This window comes from Haemaphysalis longicornis, unplaced genomic scaffold, assembly GCF_048455015.1.
Source record: "Haemaphysalis longicornis isolate Haplotype H1 unplaced genomic scaffold, Haemaphysalis longicornis Haplotype H1 scaffold_10, whole genome shotgun sequence".
NCBI classification, from domain to species: domain Eukaryota; kingdom Metazoa; phylum Arthropoda; class Arachnida; order Ixodida; family Ixodidae; genus Haemaphysalis; species Haemaphysalis longicornis.
This window is the reverse complement of record NW_027526204.1, coordinates 109,499,037-109,524,221: the sequence shown is the minus strand read 5'-3', so window position 1 is coordinate 109,524,221 and position 25,185 is coordinate 109,499,037. Positions and strand designations below refer to the sequence as shown.

Genomic DNA, 25,185 nt, shown 5'->3' with positions numbered 1-25,185 from the left:
ACGGCAGAATTTTCCCTGTTAGCTGTGCTTCCTGTTGCCTTGTTAACTTCAGGCGAGAAGTCAGTCGGCTACGGTTGAAGCGAAGGCTCAAGATGGTTTAGCCGCATCACTGACTTCGTATTCATGTGTTCGGGTTTCACGTTATTCCGTGGACAATTTTAAAACACTTAAGAACGCACACAAATGAAGTCGAGTTTCAATGCACCACTGTGTCCTGCCCTCAGTCATGTCTGAATTAACCTCTATAACACTGCCATCTATGGCAGTGTTATGGCAGTGCACAGTAGGCAGATCTCATGATAGTGATCAGCTTGTCCAGTCAAGGGATTGAGTGGGCTTTGCGCGTTCAGCCGCTCCTTTAGCACAAAAAATAGGCCCCCTTGCAAATTTTACTGCTGCTTTTAAGGAAGAAACCGCTCCTGTTGCTGCGCTCCGGCAATGATGAAAGAGCTGCACTTTTAGCGTACTACAACGCCCACCTTGTTAGCTCAACTCAGGAAGTGTAAGGATATCGTCCCAACGACAGCTGAGCACAATCAACGCACCCCCGATGCATTATTGTCGACACTGACAGACAGGCAGGCAGACAGACATTGAACATTATTAAGTCCGGAAGGTCTAGCCTAATGGCCCAGAGGACCGTCCAGAGTAGACGCGGGCCGCACCTCCGCGGGTGGCGGGAGGTTTAGGACCTCTGCGTGTAGTAGTCTTGAGTGCAGTAGTCTTGAGGACCTCTGCCTGCAGTAGTAGTTGAGTGCGGTAGTCTTCGCTGAGGAGCAACATGTCCCATTGATCCCCTGTGATGAGTTCAGCGTCCTCTTGTAACGCCCCGGAACTGCCATAGCATATGATCGAGTTACAGTAGCTGCGTCGCAGAGCGGACACGGAGCGTGAATGGCTGGGTGAAATAAGCTAAACCGGCTCCTGGAAGAAAGCCTGCATCTCATTTCGTGTCCGTGTTAGTGTTCAAAATGATTCCGACGGCAGTGCGTCCAGCTGTGTTTGAGTACAATTGAAGTAGAGACAATGTTGTAAGAGGGTGTGAGTATTGGAGTAGTTGTAATAGGTACACGTCCACGCAGAAGTAAATGGAGCACTGGACAGGTTGCCGAACTGCATCGCTGCGCCACGTATCGGCGCCGACTGGAACCAAGGAGCGCCATTCTGAGAGTGTGTTGGCACTGCCCCCGCCGGCGTAACCGATATGAGTAATCGCCGCTCTGCAGGCGTGTCATAGTGGTAGTGACGGTCTTCAAATGGCCGCGTTGGCTATAGAGGGGCGCGGGTTGCCTTACCGCTCGGAGGCATAAGCACCGACCGAATCTGCCGCTGTTGAACTAGACGGAGCTACGCGCGCTCGGAAACTTGCATGGTCCGCGCTCTAAAGGAAGGCATAAAAATGTAGGCCGCTAAAGTTTGCCATTGCATTTGTTTTTCATGTAAAATATTGCAATCGGACAATATTGCCCTGGGCGATATAGAATGCACATTCCCAGAAAATTTTTTATTCGAAAAAAAAAGAAAACCCCGCTTCTACAACTTTTTTTTTTTTTGGGGTTTCTTTCACGTTATTCCTGCCACTCAGTTCTGATGAAAGGAAAATTCAAAACGCCCATGCGGTGGAACTTGTCTGCGGTAAAGAAGGCGGCAAAAAATGGGTACATTCGTTGTCTTCTGTTACAGCGAGCCTCATGGGGCGCCCATTTTATTGTCGCATTAAAACCGACGTTGTTATTCTTAACGAGCACCTTCTGTTGGTTAAGAAAAGGTAACATCTTTGAATTGGCCCCTTGGCGCTGTTGCATCGATGGTAAGGTAAAGGAGGTAGTAATAAGCCTACGCTTCGACACGCGCCGTTAAAAAGATCAGCGCCCTACCCCTATGTAAATAAAGGATGGATAGCGGAGCAGTGGTGCGGAATGTTAGCGTCGTCTTAGCGGCTCATAGTCATATAATTTATTTCCCGATAGTTCCGGTAAAACAACAGTTACAGCGGTATTCTGTAACCAAACTCCATCCGCAAATGGCCATGTATTTACAGCACACAGTCTGGTTTAAACCCTCTCTGTTTGACTTTCACTCCTCCATGCCTTCCCAGATACGCATCCTTACGGACTCTTTCGAAGCCCTACAGATTCTGAAAATTCCCACGTCGACCAATACCATCTCCAACAAAATCCTTCATCAGGTCTCCATCCTGAAATCTAGCGGCATTCTTGTTCGCATCGGCTGGTCACCTCGACACGAGGAGTCATCACCGGAGGATCAGGCAGCCCACTCTCCTTCACGCGAGTGTATAACCCCCAGTTGTTTGCTGCTACCCGACTTGGCTCCTCCACCTACGGAGGCATTACCACCGGCGATACAGCTTCTACGATACAAAAGGAAAAAAAAGACCCCCTCAAGGCCCTGACTTCGAGCGGCTTTTTATCCACTCTGCCCTCTCTGCAAAGATCAGCCTAACTTTTCATAAACAAATAATTTGCCAATGCTATAGCCTTACCCCAGAGACCCTCCGTAAATGGTACACCCCGTCTCTGCCGCCTCGATGTCCCGTCTGAGTCTCCCCCACGCCCGCCAATCTCCAGCACCTAATCTGGCACTGTCCGAAGTTCGCGCGCAACAGAACCTTCAAGCCTCCTCCAAATACAACCTCTCTTTACATTGACCCCCGAACACTGGAACCCTCGATGCTGGCTTTAATTGCACATTTTTCTCTAAAAAGCGGTCTAGCTCGAGCAGTTTAGACCCGTCAGCGTGCTTTCCTCACCCCACACGGTCATCTCCAGCCTTCTCAAAGAGCCCACCTGTTTTGGGTCAAACGGTCCGCATTCAAGATGTCCCAAGTTGCAAACCCCCCACCTTTTACTCCCACTTCCCCCACTTGACGCAGAGTCTTCCTGCCAAAATAAAGGCAACCTCCTCCTCCTCCTCTGTTAAAAACACCAAATTTGGAGCCGTTTTCTGTAATCATACTCCCCTGAGGCGCTCTACCATGGTGCTCGGTCGGCCCGCGGTCGACTGTTCTCGTAGAAAGAGGTCACAAAGCATCACCGCCTCTTCCGCCCCTGCTGTCTCCCTTTACCATACATCTCTCACCAACGGGTGATAATGATGATGATGATGATTGCTTATTGCTTTCGCCTTTGTAGCAGGGTGATAACGTGTCATCACCCCGATGACGTGTCATCACGCGCAGGAGTGCATATGGCGACCCCTTCAGACCAATTCCCGCGTCAGTCGTTCCCTCCTCCCCAAAGTCCCAAAGTCCGTCCCTCTCAGTTCCCTTCCCCCAACTGTCGACCTCGGTGACACTTTCACTCATAGCATGTGGCCTGTTCCCTCAACCCATCCACCCCTCTGCGGCACTGAGCAGTTGTACGACGCGCTGGGCCACTCGCAACCGGGGGCCCAGCGCAACGAAATCTAAGCCAACTTGCTCGGAAAACAAGGGGATTTCTCTCTCTCTCTCTCTCTCTCTCTCTCTCTCTCTCTCTCTCTCTCTCTCTCTCTCTCTCTCTCTCTCTCCCACAGTAGATGGCAATTCTTCGCGGCGCAACAACCAATGTGGGAAAGCCAGCCCAGAACGACGAAGGTTACCCCGATTTTTTGAAAGTCGGCTTCGCCGTTAAGCACAAACGCACTTTTCATGACTTTAGGGGAAATTTGAGTCATCTTCCATAAAGTATAAAGGCCGTTAGTCCACTTTTATGTTTAATTTTTTTTCCCTCACTGGGAACCGTTTTTTTTTTTTTTTTTTTGAGTGGGGAGAGAAGACTTGCTTCGGAAGGTGCGTGATGGGATACCACACCCGACTGTCGTAAAGCCCAGCCCTAGCAAAGCTCGGCTGTTAAAAACTCCTTGCCTGCCTCTGTAGCAGAGCGATAGTTGTTTCAGTTAGGTCAATATTTCTGAGGGTTCGTTGAACACAAAAATAAAAACGCCCGAAATCTTGACGATTCTGGATAACTATGGTTTGGATATTTACGTACGACCACATGATGAAGCTTACGATTGCGTTCCCGTAACTAATTGTGGGGGCTTTTTTTTTCCTAATTTATTCTCGTTTCCCGGCCGCGGCGGCCGCTTTTCTGATGGAGGCGAAAAGCAAAAACGCCCGTGTGTACGAGATTTCGGCGCACGTTAAAGATCCCCAGGTGGTCAAAATTAATCCGGAGCCCTCTCTACGGCGCGCCTCATCGCCTGCGTTGCGTCGGCGCGTTAAACCCTACAATCAATCAATCAATTTATTCTCTGCAGTATTAGGGGTCCGGCATTTTTTTTTTTTTTGCTTTTTACATTTTTCATCAACATTTTTGCTCACCGTCACGAGTTCGTGACGTCCTAATGGTGTTTATGAACACTCACGACCTCACCTAGAAGCAGAGGCCAGCTTTTTATAGGCGCCCTTCCTTGTCACCGCCCGCCTTCAATGCGTATCCCAATCTTTGACGCCGGTACGAGTCCCTTTCACCTCAAGGTCATCGCCTTCCGTGGGCGGTGCTTCAGCGGGTCAGCATGGGTCCAGTAAACAATTTGCGACCCAATCATTCAAGTTAACGGGACTTCAGCACGCCACTTTGAAGCCGGTTTTGTGTGATAGCATTATATACCTTGGCGGCCAATGTGGAGGAGGGCCAAGTGCAGCTCCTTAATGCACACGTGTGGCTGTTTTAGCTCCTTGCTCCTCTCACAATCTGTTGGAAGCACACAATGCGCAAGCGTTCTCTGCCCCCTTGGAGTGCCCTTCGAGATTCTATACTCGGTGACAACTTAAGAACGGCACCGGAAGTTGCCGTTGTGCCTTATCACCGTAGCCGGATGTTTCTCCGCGCGGCGCAAGTAGGGAGTTACTGGGAATGTTTTGAACATGGCGTGAGCCGTTCCCGTGATTTTTTGGACTGAATATGCTTATAGAGAGAGAGAGAGAAAACATCTTTATTTGTCCTGCAAACGCGACGCGGCCTCACGTCGTGTCAGCCGGCCACTCGGCTTCCGTCACCTACTCATGCCTACCCCCGGGTGGGGGTGACACTTTCGGGCGTTGAAGCTCGAGGGCGTCCGACACTTGCTGGACGGCCATGTGTTGTATGACGTAGTCTTTGCACGCCGCCGCACTGACAAGGACTCCAGTGACGACAAAAAAAAACTGCGTCAGACAAGGAAGACGATATCACGCATTCATAGCAAACCCCTTTCAAAACGCGCGCGCACTGACGTCACGGGTCCGGCGCTTTGGCGCAGTGATACACTACATGAGGTGGTGCCGTTCTTGAGTTGTAACCGAGTATAGATATTTGCCCCTGCGAATGAGTGCGGATGTGAATGACTGCGTACTGCCATTCCATGTCCCCGAAACGTGCTAGCTCTTTGCACAGCCGACGTCGAGGTGCTACTCTTCGGAGCTCACGCAAATGCGAGCTATAGATTTCCATTGGGGACCAAATTTCTGCCCCCAAAATTTAGACTAACGATATTATAGACCATATTCTTTCCCTCCAAATGGCAACGGGATTTCATTTGTTTTACAGCGAAGCCGAATATTTCTGGGTTTCCCCATTTGAAGTGCGCAAAAAAAAATCGGCGAAGGACGGAAATTTTTACACAGTGAGTTTGGTTACTCAAAACCGCTGTCCCCCTTGTTTTATCAGAACAATACAAAAGCAAAATACAGTAATCCCTCGTTAAAAGGAGATCGCTTTACTCGAAATATTGCTTTATTCGAAATTTCTTCTGGTCCCAACCCAAACGCATGCATTTAAGGCCGCATTACTCGAAGCGCACCAAGTGGTGCACCCGCTTCGAGCGAAGTGGCGAGCGGGGGCGTCGCCTAGCGGCGGCGATTTAGCGGCAAGTCAGGCGGTCAATATGGCGAGTTGAGAAGCTGGTGTTTCCGCGGCGATTATCTCGAGCCGGCCATGCTCAATTTGCGCCATTCGACTTAAGACAAACGGTCCAAATGCGTAGTAGGGTGATTGAATTTTGTTCCTGTACATTGGTCAATGGCGTGGACGCGACGGTGCGCGAACACTGACACTCGAACCGTAGAATAAAAAGTGTCGTCGAGAGCGTGGCGCCCAAAAACTCGTTTTGCAAACTTCACGGCTGCACACCTTGGGGAAAAATTGCTCAGTAATCATGAAAATCCTCCCCCCCCCCCCTTTCCCGTGCAAAACAGGTCAGTTTTCATGATTGTACTGTGTACCCACAATGAGCGGGTAATCGTTTTTTGAGTTCAACAAACACAACCTCAGATTCGAGCTGTGGAATTTGCGATGCTTTCCAGCGTGAAACTCTCGTAGCGTTCCTTGACGCCCCCACCCCCCTGTAAAAGCGGCCACTGCCTTCTCCTCCTCATTCGCTCTGCCGTCTGTGAGGCGTTCGGACGCCAGTCCCTGCTTGGTCAAATTGGAGCGGGGTTGCTCGCGCCCGGCAAGAACATGAAACAGCCTAAGCTCACAGAATCTTCTACACCTGGATAAGGTTCTGCTTTGGTGAATACATTGTATTTTGATTCCTGGCAGTTGTGCCGCAATTAAACCTCAACTACTTTAGTTTTCTCGAGCGGTCGGTTATACCAAAATACCGCTTATAACGAAATTTTTCGCCGTCCCTTTGACTTCGTTATAACGAGGGATTACTGTATAGGACCATCGGATGCTCAGATGATTCTATCTTAGATCGAGTATGTGTCCCAGGTTCTCAGCAGCGCTTGGTGTTCCGTGAATGAGCAGGGCCCAAACGAGGGACTCATTAGGCTCCGAACCGGAGGCACGGAAAGTCACACACTTTCAGCACCGGATCGTAGGGAAGCATCGGCCCCTTGTGGTTTGGTGCTGTTTGAAATACTACAACCACCTTCAAATAAAACTGTCCACTTTGTTTGGAAGCACTTACACAAGCTCCAAAGTACTGTCGGCATGAGTCCACGATTGTGGGAAAAGAATGCGGGTATGACTCTGTACAGGACAAGCAAGGAAACAGCAGTCATTTGCTAATGGCGGAAGAAGACTCGCGACTGTCGGCCGATTAGCGGGGTGCTTTCAAGAACTCGCAATACACCTCACCCTTGGGGTCCAAATCCCAGATTGTGTCGTCTCCTCACAGCAGCGACGTATACCGGGATATAAGGCCTGTACTACCGCTAGGAATTGGTCTTGAAATATTGGAGTGAAATCTCGTAAGCGCGGCGAGACTGGCCAGTTCACCTGTGGACTTAAAATGCCCACACCTGCCCTCTCCTCAGGCCTCGGTGCGATGCATCTGTTGCCACTATAATCATGCGTACTGTCACGGCGGCACACTCCATTGGGCCGTCAGCAACTGGGGCCAGGTCAACAGGAGCACTGTTGAGGGTGGCGCGCACATAGACCGCTGCTCGCGACTTTCCCGGTGGGTGGCTGGCGTCGCGGCACGGTGTGCTGCTGCAAGACTTCAGGCGGCAGCTCGTGGCGCTGAGATGGCACACGTAGCCCGGCAGGCGCGGCGTGTCGCTATAGATGTACACTTCCTGCAGTGCCAGCACGTCGAAGGACTCCCGCAACAGGTGCTCAGTCAGCTCCACGCTGCGACGGCCTAGGCCGTTGCAGTTCCACTGCAGGATGCGTGGCCGCTGGCCTTTCCCACTGGGTCATCCTCACGGACTCCAGGACTGCCCTGCTGCGGCTGCACGCGTCCGATCAACCCACCAACAGCAGCGGCTACCCGGAGCGCTCCCTTGCAACCAAGCTGCGCACTGTGGCCTCCCGAGGCTGCGACCTGCGGCTCCACTGGCTGCCGGGCCACAGTGGCATCCGGGGCAACGAAGACGCCGACGCCCGCGCCAGGGAGGCCCACCAGGAGGGCACCCCAATCTCCCAAGACGTCACCGCGTTCGACGAGGCCCGCACTGCCCTGGCCCGCATGGTGCAGACGATGCACACCGACCCTCGGGTCGTGAGCGGCCTGGCGCCCAAACCGTTGCCCGCACGCATCAGTAGGGACGCCCGCTGCCTGCTTCTCCGCATGCGGCTCAACTGCTGCAATGTGGCGGAGCGTCTGCACCGACACGGGCGCAAGGGCTCCCCTACATGTGCGGACTGTTCCGAACTGGAGACGCTCGAGCACCTACTCTGCTTCTGCCCCCACCACGCGGGCCCGAGAGCAGAGCTCCACCGAGCGCTCCAGCGTCGAGGCCTTCCCAGCGCCGGCCTGGAAGACCTTCTGTTCCCGAAGGGCCCTGCAGCAACCCAACGGGAAGTCTTCACATATCTGCTTCATTTCCTGGAGACGACCGGCCTTACGCAGCGGCTGTAGCCCAGAGTGCAGTGATTGACTGGTGTGCCGGACTGACAGCGTTCTAGGACTGACAGCTCTCTTTATACCTTTCTCTCTCTCTCTCTCTCTCTCTCTCTCTCTCTCTCTCTCTCTCTCTCTCTCTCTCTCTCTCTTTCTACTTTATCCTATCACTCCCCCTCTACTTCCCTTCCCCACCACTGGGTTGTATGCAGGTGAGCTCCCTGCCGAGCTCAAAATATCCCCAGTGAATTTCCTTTCATTTTCCCGTCGCAAACCACAACCCCCCCCCCCCCCCCTATAATCATTCAAGCTTGCCAAATGTTTGTTCAGGAGACCTGCAAATAATCTTGACGAAAGCATTTTGGCGTTATTGGTAAAAAATATTATAAAAAGTCAGACGTGCTGGAGGGGCCTACCTCACAGAGTATTTGCATTATATATAGTCGGAATGTTGATTTTCCATTGACAAAGTAATGCCAGGGCGTAAATGCACTGAGGACGAATGTTCCGGGGCCACCAAGAGTTGAAAAACAGTGCCAGCTGAGCTACCATCAACGAAAGACCTCGGCACTGTGGCGATTCAAAAATCCTCATAATAGTCTGCACTGTTAAAAGTTGAATCCGCGACTCTAATCATGGCATGCGGGCCCCCAAATACAAGATGTTGTTGGCCACACACCTTCGGAGGACGATGGAAAATCTTGAGGCACGTCGAGTGCAATATTGTCACGAAGCCAAGGACAACGCAGTTGTCTTGAATTAGAAACAAGTTTATTGGAGCGAACTTGTGCTCCCCTAACAACTCAAAAGAATACAAAGGCGGCGAAGCAGCGGTCAACAAAGTGACTAGCACAGGCGAGTGTCGTCGAATGAATGCCGCGGCGTCTGCTCTGCAGGCTTTTATCTTTCGGCGCAAGTCTTCCTGGAACCGTCGATTCACATCCAGAACATTGTAGATGACAGAGGATTATTCTGGGCTAGTTAGGGCGAAAGTCTGCTTATCTGAATGTGATAGCCCGTGCGGCATAAAAGTAAAGAATGTAAGACGCGCTTCGTTTGGAACGCAGATAACACAGCCGGGCGTGGCCCGTGGCCCGGCAGTAAAAACAAACAATAAATAAACAAACCCATACGTGGTTCGCGGCATTAACCCCCCTCTAAGAGTGCATCGACCCGATGCTAAAATAAAACACAGTCCGAACGAACAAAAAAAAAAAGTCCGTCATCTTGCATAGTAACGTTTCAAGCGAACCACGTTGACGACTTCGGGCCGCGTGCGTCGTCGTGATGTTCCGGAATCACCATCGGGGATCACCTCGTAGGTAAGTTGGCCGACACGTCGTAGAATCTGGTAGGGTCCGAAATACCGTCGCAGAAGCTTCTCACTTAGTCCGCGTCGACGGATGGGAGTCCAAACCCACACACGGTCCCCAGGGTGGTACTCGGCGTCTCGGCGTCGGAGGTTGTAGCGCCCGGCATCTGCCAGCTGCTGGTCCGTTGTACGAACTGGAGCCAACTGGCGGGCCTCCCCCGCACGCTGAAGGTATCCTTGAACGTCGGCGTTGAGGTCGTCGTCTTCTACATGCGGAAGCATGGCGTCGATCATCGTAGTCGGCCGTCTTCCGTAGACAAGCTCGAACGGTGTCATCTGCGTAGTTTCCTGGGTCGCCGTGTTGTACGCAAACGTGACATACGGGAGGACTTCATCCCAAGTCTTGTGTTCAACGTCGACGTACATAGACAGCATATCCGCGATCGTCTTGTTCAGACGTTCCGTAAGTCCGTTCGTTTGAGGGTGGTACGCCGTCGTTCTTCGGTGATCCGTGTTGCTGTAGCGTAAGATTCCTTGCATCAGCTCCGCGGTAAAGGCCGTTCCGCGGTCCGTGATTAGGACTTCAGGGGCTCCATGTCGCAGCACAACTTGTGTTACGATCCGAGAACAAGTGGATTGTCGTAGCAACAGACTACATGACGCGCTACGCGGAGACCGCCGCTCTTCCGAGGGGTACTGATCCGAGAACAAGTGGATTGTCGTAGCAACAGACTACATGACGCGCTACGCGGAGACCGCCGCTCTTCCGAGGGGGACTTGTCGTAGCAACAGACTACATGACGCGCTACGCGGAGACCGCCGCTCTTCCGAGGGGGACTGCACAAGTCCCCCTCGGAAGAGCGGCGGTCTCCGCGTAGCGCGTCATGTAGTCTGTTGCTACGACAATCCACTTGTTCTCGGATCATGACGTAGGGAACGGGCCCAGAAGGTCCATTCCAATCTGTTGGAAGGGCCTTGATGGGACGGCGATCGGCTGCAGAAGTCCGGCGGGTCTCGTCGGTGGAGTTTTTCGTCGCTGACAGTCACGGCAGCTCCGGTCGTAGTGGGTGACGTCGGATGTAAGGTAGGGCCAGTAGTACTTCGCCTTGATTTTTCCAATTGTGCGGGCTGTGCCGAGATGTCCGGAAGACGGGTCGTCGTGGCACGCTTCCAAAATTTCGTCACGAAGGTCTGCGGGGATGATAAGAAGGTAATTCTAGCGTGCAATAATAGTGCACGCTATTATTGCATGTCAGAGTAATCCTAAATTGCCCGCTTTGCATGATCGCATAATTCAAGCTGTCTGTTGCTCTTGTACTGGAGTAGGGTGCATGTTAATATTGAAAATGACAAGGCATTTTTAAACGCGTTGGTTGTGTATTGCCGTATGAGGAAATATGGTGTGGTGCATGACATGCATCTTCTTTTTTCTGCTTGCTGTGGTTATGTACTGGCACTGTTCACTCACCAGCCTCGGTTTACCTGGATGCACAACGAGCCTGCACTCTCTTTAGATAAAAAAAACATGGATCTATAACTTCGTACTGCTGAAGATTAAGTCGACAGCGGTGTATACATTCCTTCACGAGAATGAATACCTTCCCTTGCCCAACCCTCCCATGTCTACACGTGCCTGAGGAGCCTCAAGGCTGACTTTGGTTAAACAGATGAACGATATATTTGACTGCCTCAAATCAAGAAGACCACACGACGTGGAACTCAACAAAGCAGAGCACATGGCGGTGAGCGAGTAAATAACATCCAAATATGTTTTTCTTCTAGTGCACTCAAGGTTAATAATTCTTGCATTGCAGACATTGAAGACGAACATAAAGTTGCTGGAGGATTGCTCCACATGCATAGAGAGCCTGCCAAAGCACAGGCACGTGTGCTTTCTTAGCAAACCAACTTGTGGTGCACTGAGGATAGCAGTGCACAGCACGGTGGCCCTGATTGATCGCCTCTTGAAGTCGGCTTCCGTTACGTCCTAGTTGGAAACCTCGGACAAGACCCTTTAGAGGTAATTCAGGTACTTTTTGGCACTGTATGTTAGTATTGGTATCCTTCTTCTTTCCTGTCCAGCGCTTCCTTGGGATAGCCACGCATGTTGCAGGAGACGGGGGTCAATCAACTGTTCAGCAGTTTTCGTTTATATACCGGATGCTGTCGGTGAACAACCTCGTGCGGCCGCCTAGGCGAGCTTCAGTTGACGGAAGCAGGCCACAACTGCTTCTCACTTTGCAAGGTCTTTTTGACAAGGAAAAGCCCTCTACGACTCAGGTATTTTGCAGTTTGTGTCCTGTATGTGTTCTGAAGTTTCCTTTCTATCACCTTGAAAATTTCAGGTGGACATACTAGCTGTTTTGCTGGACGATGTCCTACTGGAGCCAACAACAGACTGCGTGGAGAACATTGGCCCCCTGTCGACCAAAGACTCAATTTTTGTTTACCTCGGCGGACATGTGGCCAAGAAGTTTTCTACTTTGTATTGCTTAGGCTGCGTTGAAACGATGTTGAGCGCAACACGTCAGCCATCTGCCTTGATCCAAACAAAATCGAGGGGCTATTTGAAAGTACCTAGCAGCCGTCTTCTTGCTCTCCTGAAAATTGTTGAAGAACATGTAGAGACGTACAAGGTGCAAAAAATTGCATGCGGCGACGTGTACGCGAGGATTGTTGAGGGAATTTCGCTCGACAGGCGCACAGCGTCAGGAAATGTAGGTTGTGTGTTGCACTTTTTAGGGACAACAACTGAGCTTGTACACTTTTTTGGAGATTTAGATTACATATCTTCATGCGAGAAAAAAACAAAGCCTCACGGGCAACTGTGCGCGGTTCATGCCCTGCAAGTGGTGGGCGGAAGCAACAGTGTTAAGCATAATGGCTGTGTATGTGTGAGCACGCCTGCCCATTTGTATATAGTGTTGTATATCTTGTATACATTAGACTATAATATTTTTGTACTATTCATATTTATGTGTATATAGTGTCAATAGTGTATATTCAAATTCAGTTTATTTTGCATTTCGTACATTGCAAAAAGTGCAGGAGAGGGGACAGAAACCTGATGCTATATCGGCTTGACTGGGTCCCATCCCTCCTTACAAGGTAGTGAGCTAGGGAAGAGTGCAGCTGTTACTGAAATGAAATACACATTGTACAGTAGAGTAACAGATTGTGTAACATTACTGAAAACAGCAGTAATAGTTTCTAGTGCTTTTCTTCTCCAAAGTGTTGTTCTCAGTGTATCTTGTGCAAATAAATCATGTTTTACAACTTTCTCCTCAATACATGCACCTGATGTGAATCTCCCATTCATAAGTACACACCTATCATAAGTATCATTAGCACCAAATTTAAGATTTATTGCATGATTTAAATAATAACCCCCTCCCCCCAAAAAATGATGTGGTGCCTCGGTAGTCGCAAAGGCGGCCGAGTAGCTAGCACTGGCATCAAAAGGAACTTCCAGATTAGGCTGCTGCTGTAATGATCAAGCTGTAATAGCTGTTCCCAATGTCCTGTGCCAGATCCGCCTTGAAGTGTGGGCAAAGAACGTTCTTAATCATGGAAGCGCACTTGGAGCGGCGCATTGGATACGCTCTTGCAGCTTCGCTGTCAGGAAACGACTTCTTATAGAGTTGGCACAAGTGATCGGCAGTCATAATTGAAGAATGTTTGGCGATAAATAGAGAGCTCTGCCCTCAGCGGCATTCCTTGGTTGCCCTTGCCTTTTTGTAGTGAAGCCCAGTTGCTTCTTGATTGAAGCACTGTCAGCCAGTTCCCTATGCTTCTTGCTGTTCGCATGAGCTTTCAGGTCTGAATATCTGCTGTCTAGTTGACAGCCGCACTGCTTGCACACCGCAACTTGTTTTCCGTCAGCAGACGCTGTGCATTGCAGCCATTTGCTGAGCAAGGGATCCTTCAACCACTCCGTCCTGAACTTCTGCAAATATACCACTTTCGGCATAACTCAAGAGGAAGGGGGGTCAGGTTACACGGAGAATGAACAGAACCGTTTTTCGACACAAATCAGTCGGACGTCTTCCTTTGTTCTCTGCAACTTCGAACGCAAAAAACAAAAATGGGGTGGCTGCTTCGCCGATCGCCTGGCTTCCCGCCGGGACTACGGGCGCTCCCTGCCGCTTGCGGTGCAAACAGCGAGCCCGCTTCCTGCACGATAGCGGACTCACTGTTTGCACGGCAAGCGACAGGGGGCGCGCAGAGTCCATTGATTGGCGCATCGCAGCTCGTCTGTTATGTGTTACTTAACGCCACAGCCTACCACTTGCTTATCAGACCTACGCTTCGTCCTATTATCTACTCTGGCGCAAACAGAACGAAGCCTATTGCGGTCTGTTATAACGACCTGCACACCATACCGCAACCCTACTTTCTTCAGCCTATGCGTAATGCCATGAAAGTAGGGAATGACAGCAACGTTTCTTTGTCTATTGGCGTTAACTTCTACAGCGACATTCTTATTTCCAAACCTAAACAATTTCACGAGTTTTCCACATGTCCAAGTTAACAGCCCTTACAAAAATGATTGTTGAGTTTCATAAGAAATTTTCTTGAATTCACTCAACAAACATTGTTGAGTATCCAAAGAATTTCTGTTGAGATTGTGTTGAGGATTTGTTGAGTTTTCCAGGAAAAGTGGCCACCGTGGTTTCATTGATTTTCCGTTGAATTTCTTACGTCGAATTCCTATTGAGTTTCTGTTGCCTTTCCGTTGAGTCTCCAATGAATTTCGTATTGATATTTTGTCGAGGTTTTTATGAGTGCCCAATGTGTTTCTGTTGATATTTTGTTGAGATTTTTACGAGTGCCGCATGCGTTTCTGTTGATATTTTGTCGAGATTTTTACGAGTGCCCCATGCGTTTCTGTTGATATGTTGTTGAGTTTTACACGAATGCTCAATGTGTTTCTGCTGCGATTTCTTTCAAAGGTTTTTGCGATCATTGTAGGTTGAACAAGAATCTACATTTTACCGCACCACCAATACACGAGTTTATGGTGTGGCAGTAGTGCATGCCATGTGACTAAAAATTCTGCCTCATGCAGACATGCAAAAAGAAAAACAAGGTGTTCAGCGTGCACTGTTTACTTTATTTCCCGATTCAAAAGCGATGATAGGTTATTTTTTATGTAACCGGTGCTCACACCTGGAAACTTCTGGCCCGTGTAGCCTGCAAGAGATAGAATGAATTTATGATTTACTATAAAAAATGAAAACGTGTTCTGCAAGTTCGCAGAATTAGTAATAAAAGTGTGCAAAAATAGACACTTTCCCAAAAAGCATAAAAGGGATGCACTGATCTCACTGTGCACATGAAGAAAAACGGGTGATTAGCTACAAGTTGACAAAGATGACAGCTTTGTTCTTGGCACTCTAAATGCAAATCATGTGCACTCACCGACCACAGCCTTCACCCGCACCTGGTCCAACCCTGGCTTTGTAGGAGCGTCGCCCTGGGCTTTGCCTTTCCCTCCAAAGAAAGTTTTCCCCTTGAGCTCCTCCGGAGTGAAGACATGGCGCAAAAGAGCCCTGGCAAATTTGCCAGGGCCACTCGCACACGCATGCACCAGCTGATCCAGGTACCCCTTCTCAATTAGCACACCGCCCCCAATGTCAACCTGCGAGCAGAAAATAAAACCGAAACAGTTGAACGAACATGAACTCCAGGATCGAGACAATGAGGAGTTTGAGTAACCATGAACAATTTCTCAGAATATTAGGGTAATTCATTTACAGATGTTGGCATTGATCCACAAAAAATTCTTTTCGAATAGATTTAATTTAAATGTATATTTTTAGTTTTTATGGGTGAACATGCATACCTCAACATGCTTTCGGCTTGTTTAAACAAGCGTTTCAAGAATTCATTAAACTGTTTGCCAAGTGCCCACTGCAGTACACCGTGGGTGTATTGCTTTGTGGTAGAAAGGCAAAAAAAAAACCATTTGGGTGCTGTTAGGTCAACTGGATGAAAGGTTATGTGGCTAAAATAGTCAGATGGCTGTAATGCACACGAAGTAGGCAGTACGATGCCTTGCCCTGACTCATGCAACTATCCATAAAAAACTGAGCTTTTTTTAGCACCCGATTCAGCAAAATAAAATGAGCAGACTGTTATTGATTTTTTAAATTATTTAAATTGAAAAGAGTGAACCCTAGTTACAACTAGGCCAATTTGCTCCTTCATTTTTTCATTGGCTAGCAGTGCACGAGGGTCATACGCGAAATGTGGTTTGCGGCGTGGTGCTAGCAGGAACTTTTTGTGTGGCTGGTGTTCTTTCTGCAGGATTGTGGGTTTGCGAATGCCTTGTCGTAAGGAGTACCCAGCATTGTTTTTGGTTCGAAATTTCGCACTGCGCTGTTCACGCCTCCTACAACCACAGACACGAAGCAGGCTGCACGACGAATGCTAGCACAGCGAGTTTTTTTTTCTCTTGAAGCAAATGCTAGGGCAGTGCTTGAAGATGGTCTGACTTGGCGTGACAATTGGACAGGTGCGGACAGCGGCTCAGATAAGGTAATTTTGCACTGTCTGTGTCATCTCCGCGCGCTGATTGCCTTATTTTTTTTTTCATTGCTTCAAATGACTGTGGCTCGAATAAGGAAAATTTATGCACTTAAAGCTGCAACGATATTTCATGTGGTGGTGGCGTGTGATAAGAGGCACTGTTTTTACTGCGCCCCCCCAGGCATGCTGTGCACTTCTTGAGGAGTACGAGAGTTTGAGAGGTGCTCTAGTGACAGTGTTCTGGTATGTTGAGCGCATGACCATCCTCCACCTGAGCTTCCAATGCTGAGCGATTATGCACAGGATCTGGGTGGAAACGACTGCGAGGTAAGAGTGCAATAAAATTACATACAGTGGCGGTGACAGAGATTCCACCTGGGGGACAAAGATTTTCAAGTGTTTTCTTTTCAATGTAGATGAAGCATAAATTATAATTGATTGATTCTCGGGTTTAATGCACCAACGCTACACACACTGTGAGGTGAGCCATAGTAGAGGGCTCCGTATTAATTTTGACAACCTGCGCATCTTTACATGCGCCGAAATCTCGACCACATGGGCATATTTTGCAGCAGACATGATAGACAAGAATTTCCATCCTGCACTGGGCGCCACCAATTCTTTCGGACTGCGGGGCGAGCAGACGACGCTGAGTCCCACGCTGTTGCTCCGTGCCATGCGTGAATATCAGACGCCCCGAACGGCATCGAAAATCGGTGTCATTTATTTGGCATTTCAGCAGCAACAAGTTTAGCAGTGCCTAAGGAGAACGTTTAATTCTTCCAAGAGGTGTCCCGTTTGCCCATCAATTCTGTTCCTAACCCGCTAAGGTGGCGGGCCAGTCCACACCACTTTGTCCTGACAGGCATTGCCTGTGAGGCCACGTTTCGTCCTGCCAGCAGGACGCCTGACCTTTTTATCCTCAATTGATGTTTATTTTCGGAATTCTGGGAAAATTGCCGTCATTGCCTTTTACTTGGCGATGTTCAGAAGCTACTTGTCCGGGCAGGCGTGATTACGTCGTTACTGGCTGCACCAACAATCAGCGTAAGCGCAAAGTGCTCATGCAAGAACCGTGCGAAGTGCACCATGACAAAACAAGTGTCTGCATGTGCGGAGTCTATTGGCTGCACAAATTTCCTGCGTCGCTTGAGTGTCACCGTAAATGGGTCGTCGCGCTAAATCGCAGACTTAGAGCCTGGCAAATTTGCCAGAATGAGCCCGGTGGTACGCTGCTTTTGGAAGCGCTGTTTAATCACCCTCATGCTCAATCCTTATCGCACGTTTCTGTTCTTTGGAGGTATGTTTGGTCCGTTTCATCGACGGGAAGCCATCGAAAATCAATCAGACACTTATGCTGCAGCTTGGGTACGTGAAAAATTCTCAAGTAACCCTTGTGAAAACCGTGCTGATATTCGAATGTGATATTATAAATAATTAGCAACTTGAGAGTGGATGAAATGTTCCCTGACCTAGCGTATGGTGCTTGTTAGGAAAATTTAATGGTGAAGTACCGTCCCTGATTTAAAGACTGGTGCTACCTCGGCTATCCTCCAATCACTGAGAATAGTGCCTGTCATGAGAGACTGCGAAAAAAGTGCCGACAAAATCTACAGACTGCAGTATGTACTTTTCGGTATAGTGTGATTAATAACAGTATGATCTGAAGTAGATAATATTGTAAGCTTACTTAAAATGGAAAGTAGCTCCACACCAGTTTGTATTGCAAATTCAAAACCATATCGAAAATCCTAAATGTTTGCTTGGCTTGATTACATACGGATACTTGCTTCAAAGTCAGTTCAATTTCTATTCTTGCACTTTAGCCATTGGCCCCAGATTCGCTTCAATATCCCTGCTAAGCAATGACACATTCAAAATGCACAACACTGCTTCATGACACTGTTTCAAATAACCAGGGGCTAGAGCACTGCTAACAGGTATACATTATGACAGGTTCCAACATGAAATAACTAACCTGAAAGTACATAATCAGTGGGTGCACTGATGTGGCAGCGGTGCCTGGACCGACGCGTTGAGCAAATGCGCTGGCTTCTGAACGGGTGGTCCAAGCGGCCAGATGATGGATGAAGGATTGACTATTCCTGGCGGCAAAGCGTACCCAGCACCAAGGAAAGGCCAGGCAGTACTTGGGTACAGCAGGCGCAGTGTCAGTTGGCCACGGAGGGCCCTGGCAAAGCCTTTGAAACTGGACTGAAAGCCAGCCAGCCAACCCGGACAGCCAGCAGCAGCACCTGAAAGTGCATAATCTGTGAGTGTGGTGGCACTTGATGAAATACAAGAAAAGCACACACAAACCACGAATGCTTACATTAAGCAGATTATTAATCGTTAATGAGTAACCTCCAAGGCCCTAATAAGAACATTCCCGCAACACCCAAACTGAAATTCAGGTCACAGTAATGTATTTATTAGGCACGCAGGTTCTGTGAGTGGGGTATGCCTGATATATGCAAAGCTCACTGCTATGCTAATTTGCATGGAACGCTTGCTAGCAGCCCATATGCATCGCTAGCTTTCAATCGGAACTGGTGTGTACTAGTTGAGGCTCCTCCATTTCAATGCCTGGCTTGCCTTTGCAAGTTCGATTCTCCAATATAAATAGAGTTGAGTGGGCAGGCGCCCCTGCGAGACCACGCGCGCGCATTTCACCTTCAATTTCCACGTATGTGAATGTGAGCTTCACGAGTACGGCACGCATACCACGACGCATATCGCGGCCCGAAGACCACGAGACGGGTCGCGACGGCGGCAGCCGGTCTCGCGAGCGTAATAGCTGCGAAGCGCACTGCACGGAATTAACAGTCGCCGCAAAGGCACTGTTTGAGAGACACATAACAAACAAACGCCCCGGTGTTTGCGTGAAGAGCCTTGCGTGATGTCAAATAATTAGCTGTCGCGTTCTACAGCGCGAGCATCGCAACAAAGGTCTAGCTTCAGCGTAAATTGATGCTGACGGCTGCGGAAACGGTAGACTGGTAAATACAAGGCGCCAAACAAGTATGCTATATCGCATAGGCTCTGAGAGCAAATGAGATGGGGGTCTACCGAATTACTGACCCATAAGCACCAGAACTCGTTCCGAACAAGAACAGAAAAACAAAAAAAATGCGTACTCACCCCAGCAGAAACGACGTTTCCCGCCTAAAATCCTTCTTCACGCTGGTCTTCCCCTTCAAGGACACCGACACTTTGTTCGGACGCAATGTCATCCACCTTTGACGCGCGATGATCGTTCTTCCCGTTCCCGCGTGTTCAACACACGCGTAGGATCACCCTATAAAGCTTTTATAACTATGATTTAAGCTTGAAATAGATAAAACTGAACAATTCGCCCCAGCTACCACTCCGCACAAAACCAACTCCATAAACAAACACACAAAAAGGGAGTGATAGTTGCCAGACTGCAAAGCAGCATTTCTATGTTTGACGAAAATTGTGTTATTGGTAATTAACTTCCTGCTTTTAAAGTATTAAAAGTGTTTATAACTTGAATTTAAGGTTTTTAAACGCATAAGCGAATAACAGTAAACTAGTTAACATATATATACTTACATTGTAAAGAAGGTTTTAAAGTTAGTTTTGGTTTTGTTTTCACGGCGGGTTTCTCTACAGAGGAGGTGCGAGAAAACGAACTACTTTGGGTTTTGGAAGAGGGTGGCAAACGTCGGTGTGATTGAAAGCAAGGAACAGGTGCTAACTATGGTTTTAAAAAAGAAGAGGTAATAAAACCTTCACCAGGAAAAAAAAAAAAAAAAGTACGACGAGGATTCGAACCATGGACCCTCAAAACAGTAGTCGGAGGCGTAACCACTCGGCCATACAGGCGGGACTTCAGCGGGCGACTAAAATGGTTGTACAAGTACGTAAGCCGGCAATGAAAATTGTCGTTTGTGTCTAGTCAATGCTGCATTTTTGGAATTCTGGCCGTTCTAACCCTTGTTTCTCACGCACCGATCTTGCAGACGAGGTCACATTGTTAGTACTCCGAGCGATTGAGCCGGAGCTCCCTTATTTGACTCAAGCAAAGCTATCGCAGGTCACCCGCGATCTTTTCTTCGCAAGCCACGGTAGCCACGAAGGAAATGGCATGCGCCGTTGGAATTGTGGTGTTGGTAACGCTTGTTTGTCACGCACCGATCTTGCAGACAAGCAACATCGCGCTAAAACTACAAGCGATGTCACTCCTGGCATTTCAGGCGCATACAGCAGCGAAAACCTCTGAGCTTGTAACAAGTTGGGGATAATGCAAGGCAATATTAAAGAGACCGAAGCATGCAGTGGCGGCGACGTAATAAGTGCAGCAAACAGGTACTGTGGGCGGCAGCGACGAGCGAAAAAGATGTAACATGGGCCGCCCCCGCCGGCCTGCGCAGAAATGGAAACACGATGGAAACACGCAATCGAAAAAAACTGTCCGGCCGATTCAGTTTGTTGTTGACGAAGAGCAAACGAGGCTTCAGCAACAAACGATTGTGCTTGCCGTGGTATGAGTCAAAGCATATCTTGACATCGTTATGCTATCGTCCGTCTAGAAGGGAAAAATCAGAACGCAAACGTTTACGTCTAGCGTCTATACCAGATATAGACGCTGCTGTTTAATGATATCTGGAGACAAATTTTTAGCTGGTGGTGAAGCAGCGGATATTTTGTAGTGTGGACAAGTGAATTTTATGGGTTAACTGAATGGCTGAAATTGAAATATGCACTCTAGAAACATTGATAAAACAACAGTATAAACAAGAATTTGAATTTTGTTCGATCACACTGAAAGTGCAAGTTATCAGAGTTTGTACTGTACTTTACCTTGTGCTGTATCTTGTACTTTGCATGCTTCCAATGCTGACAAGGCAGAACATATATTGTCTGCGAGATGTTACACAAAGCATCAGACATGACGCGCTGATTTGTGCGATATGTGACATGTTGTAAGAATACCTTGAAGACATGTTGCAGAACGTCTAGGACTCATCGTTGAAATCTTTATATCATGAACATGTTGTTGATCTTCGACATGTTGTTTGAATCTTTACGATATCAGACCTTTATAATCTTGCAGTATATCGACATCTAGTAGAAGTCCTTATCATTAAAGACATGTCGTTATACTTATTCGACAAGTCGTTGAAATCTTTGCGATATTGGACCTTCATGATGTTGAGGACAACGAAATGTCGTTGAATTCATAAGGTGTCGACAACATGCCGTAAAAGTTATGTGATTTTCGTTGAAATCTTTGTGATATTGAAGACATCTCGAAATCGTTATGATATCATGCATGTCGTATGGATATGTGGCCATATTTTCAGCTGGGATATACGTACCGGTACAAGAAAGCGCTGAGAGTTGCATTGTGAAAGCTGGCTACCTGTACAAAATGCAACTTCCTTGAAAAATGCAACTTATTTAATACACTCACACTGCACAAAAATATGCTAAGATGCTGCCTAATTAGGCTCATACATCCAGGACAGTGGGTATTAAAGTTTTAGTGCACGTGGCTGACCATGTCGAAGAAGCATGCAGATAGTATTTGGCATCAGTTGCTGATGACTTGCCCACAAATAATCACCATGAGTCACTGAAAATACAACAAAAAGTCAACAAGAACTCCACAATAGAAAAATCATTGTGCGGACCACAACGAAAATTCCGTTGTGTTCTCAATGTGTAAACTCAATGAACATTGAGTTTCACAAATAATCACCATGAGTCACTGAAAATACAACAAAAAGTCAACAAGAACTCCACAATAGAAAAATCATTGTGCGGACCACAACGAAAATTCCGTTGTGTTCTCAATGTGTAAACTCAATGAACATTGAGTTTCACAAATAATCACCATGAGTCACTGAAAATACAACAAAAAGTCAACAAGAACTCCACAATAGAAAAATCATTGTGCGGACCACAACGAAAATTCCGTTGTGTTCTCAATGTGTAAACTCAATGAACATTGAGTTTCTGTTGATTTTCCGTTGAATCAATGAGAACTCAATGAAACGTCAACAGAAATTCAGAACCCATTTTTGTAAGGGAGGGCTTCCGGGAATCCGGCCAGCCTTAACTTCACCACTTGGCCTTCGGAGCTATTTCCCATTCTATGAACACATGACTTTGTGACAGCAGAACGCAGACATGATAAAGCGATGGCATTCTTCACTAGCTTTGAACGACCAGAGTGGGGCGTACATCCAAGTGTGGCATCTGTTAAACTGAACAGACAAGTCTAAACACTGAATGCAACCTTCTTTCAGTGTTCTGACCGTAAAGTTAAGGCCAAGAGCCCTTTTTTTAAAAACCTTTAAAATGTCTACCGTAGACCTGAGGCTGGAAGCTGTGTCGAAAATAACCAAGTAATCGTCCACATAACGGAAAACTTTCTTCACCATACCGGTTAAATCCTTTTCAAGGAATCGGTCAACTTTTGCAAGACAGATATCGTTTAGAATTAAGGCCACTCGCGAACCAGTACACACACCAGACTTTTGCGCAAGCACCTCACCGTCGTGATATATTACCAAAGAAGTTAAATAAAAACACAATAGCTCCACGAAGGACGGGGTACGGCAATGCCGCTCGCATTCTTGAAAGCCATTTCGTCATTCTCTAAAGTAATACACTTCTTTACCGAAAATACCGCAAGGTGTATTTCACGAAAGCAGAAGCTTCTGCCATGGCTCACCACTTTGCGGTGACTGAAAGAAGCCGTCTATGGAGCAACTTACAAAATACTCGATGCTTTTTGCACACTATTGACCCAGAATTAAAGTCAAGACTCCCGACACAGCTTCCGCGTAACCTGGAAACGTTGTACCATCGTCTACGCCTGAACTGTGCCTACACAAATAGCTACCTATTTCGCCTTGGAGCGACGCCAAATCCGCACTGCGACAATTGTGGTTGCGTCGAAACAATTGAACACATTTTATTAGAATGTGCGGCCTACATGGAACCGAGGTCCCACTTCCTCGAAAGCATGGAACGTCTAGAACAGGGACCAATTACTCTCAGAAATATTTTAGGACCATGGATTCATCCGTCAAAGCAGCGCCAAGCTCTACGAAGTTTATTCTCTTATTTGGATGAAATTGGCCTAATTTCAAAATTGTAAATTATGTGGCCCAAGCTCAGAACAAAAGCCCGCTACCGCGCCAAGTACACAAAAGTTTTTTTTTTTCCTTTTCTTTCCTACCCAGCTCTTCCTTGGGCCTTTTCTTCCCCCATCCTTAACCCACAGCAGAGAAGCATGTAGGCGTCTGTAAATGCCGGCAAACCTCTCTGCTTTTCCAATAAAGAGCCTTCTCTCTAATTAATTCTACACCAATGCTAATGGCACTGGTATCTGAAAGGGTATGCGTATTAAGATATTCCGCTTCAGCGAGTGAATTGGGGACAAGAAAAGGATCTTCCACGTGAAAAGCCGATAAACACTTCTGAAGAAAACCACAAACACAATATTGCCACGTGTCTCGCTCTGTAATAATTACACGAAAAGGAATGCTAGGCTTGTGGGTTTTAGCGGTGAAGAAAACATAAAGGTTGAGCTTGTTGGCCCTCTTGACTGCCTGAGCCAATTTGTTCAAAATCATATCTGTCAACAGAGAGCAGCTTTCTTTTTTCCTTGCAAGCAAGTCAACATCAGTTTTTGTAAAGTTTTTCTCGACTGCGGCTAAGGCCCTCTCACCAAAAAGAACTTCCGGCATGACTACGAAGAACCCTCCTTGTCAGACTCCAGCACACGTAGCTCATTGGATACAAGGTGGTATAAGGTGTCGTTGTTCCCAGTGCCAGACAAAATAGACCACAGAATGCGACCTTCGTGCAAAGTTTGAGCGCGAACGGTGCAGCGATCCGCTCAGAAATTTTTTAAAGGGTTCCATGAATCGATGTAACACCCTGTATGTCCTGGTGCTGAGTCTATGCTGCTGAGGGCATCGCACAGAAGACTTGCCAAATTTCTAGTGTTGCGGACGGATGAGGAAAGGAAAAAAAGGAAATAGATGAAAAGAAGACGGTTTTGAAAGGTTTCCAGATTTGAAAAGTGAATAATATGATCATTCCAAGTCCTGAAGTTGGTATTTGGGCTTGCTCTTGTGACAGCGTGAAGCACAATAACATCGTTTGTATAAGTGGACGCAAAATTTAAACGAATTTCCAGAAAGGAAGATAATAAAGTTGGATGTTTTATCTCAATAACTGATTAATATGTGAAATCCTGGATGACAAATAACACATCAAAATGGCGCCTTGATGGGACCGAACTGAGAATATACAACGCTCATCCGCATCGACCGCTTCTTACGGGCTGCGAACAGTTGACGGACACTCGCGCGCGTACGCGGTGAGTGTCAGCCCTCATTGACACAGCCGATTTTCACCTAGTCACGTCACCGTCTTCCGTCATGGGCCGCAGTTTCTCGGGAGATTTTTCGCCGAAAACGGTGCGACGTTGAAGTGAAGCCGAGATCTAAGTTTCCGTTCCGTCAACGCGATGGTACCACGCCTGTGGTAAACCAGCCAATCAGAAAACTCTTTTTTACGGGTAAATATTGCAAGAAGGGAGCACACGTAAAAATCTAAGCCATTTCTTTACTTATCAGATTAAGCACGCTCAATAGACCCTATGCGAAATTGCTTGGTGATCTAGCAACACTGATGTAAACGAGACCGTCGGCCATATTGGTACGGGCGCCAATCGGGAAGTCTCGTATTGTTTACTGTGGAAGAGTAGGTGACGGTAACCCGGTATGGCTCAAACTGGACGGTGTTTTCCGGCTCTCGACCGCGGATTGTGGACGAAGGACTTGCCTGCGCTGCCGACTATGTCTGAAGACTCATACCACTCGGGGTGCCGCGCCAAAGACCCATCCGAGCGGCAGCGGAGCAGGGCATCTCGCCTAGTCACCGAGGGGCATTGCTCGCCTTCATCGGTGCGGACAAACACGTGCGACTCGCAGTAAGTAAATCCTTCTTTGTTTTTACTTGACGCGAGTTAACCGTTATGAGCATTTGTAGAGCACTTTGTTCATCGTTGTTTGCCA

General features: G+C 47.8%; 1 protein-coding gene and 1 pseudogene across 1 annotated transcript; one reads left to right on the top strand and one right to left on the bottom strand.

The window, feature by feature from the left end:
- Positions 1–8,968: 8,968 nt before the first annotated feature.
- On the top strand, positions 8,969–11,947 carry LOC144160017 (uncharacterized; annotated as a pseudogene).
- Positions 11,948–14,248: 2,301 nt separating this feature from the next.
- Positions 14,249–19,591, bottom strand: LOC144159110 (uncharacterized). The gene is made up of 4 exons (XM_077690397.1): positions 19,262–19,591; positions 18,099–18,375; positions 15,011–15,230; positions 14,249–14,782 (listed from the first exon to the last, which is right to left on the bottom strand). The coding sequence occupies exons 1-4, from the start codon at positions 19,351–19,353 to the stop codon at positions 14,697–14,699; spliced, it is 675 nt and encodes a 224-aa protein (XP_077546523.1). The 5' UTR covers positions 19,354–19,591; the 3' UTR covers positions 14,249–14,696.
- Between the last annotated feature and the right edge of the window lie 5,594 nt (positions 19,592–25,185).

What these genes read in the sequence shown, in the direction of transcription:
- LOC144159110 (XM_077690397.1), bottom strand. Translation starts at nt 19,353, where the DNA reads ATGACATTGCGTCCGAACAAAGTGTCGGTGTCCTTGAAGGGGAAGACC. An exon ending in CACTGATTATGTACTTTCAG is followed by an intron (nt 15,231 to 18,098) that starts GTTAGTTATTTC and finishes TTCTGCTCGCAG; the next exon opens with GTTGACATTGGGGGCGGTGT. An exon ending in GCGGGTGAAGGCTGTGGTCG is followed by an intron (nt 14,783 to 15,010) that starts GTGAGTGCACAT and finishes TATCTCTTGCAG; the next exon opens with GCTACACGGGCCAGAAGTTT.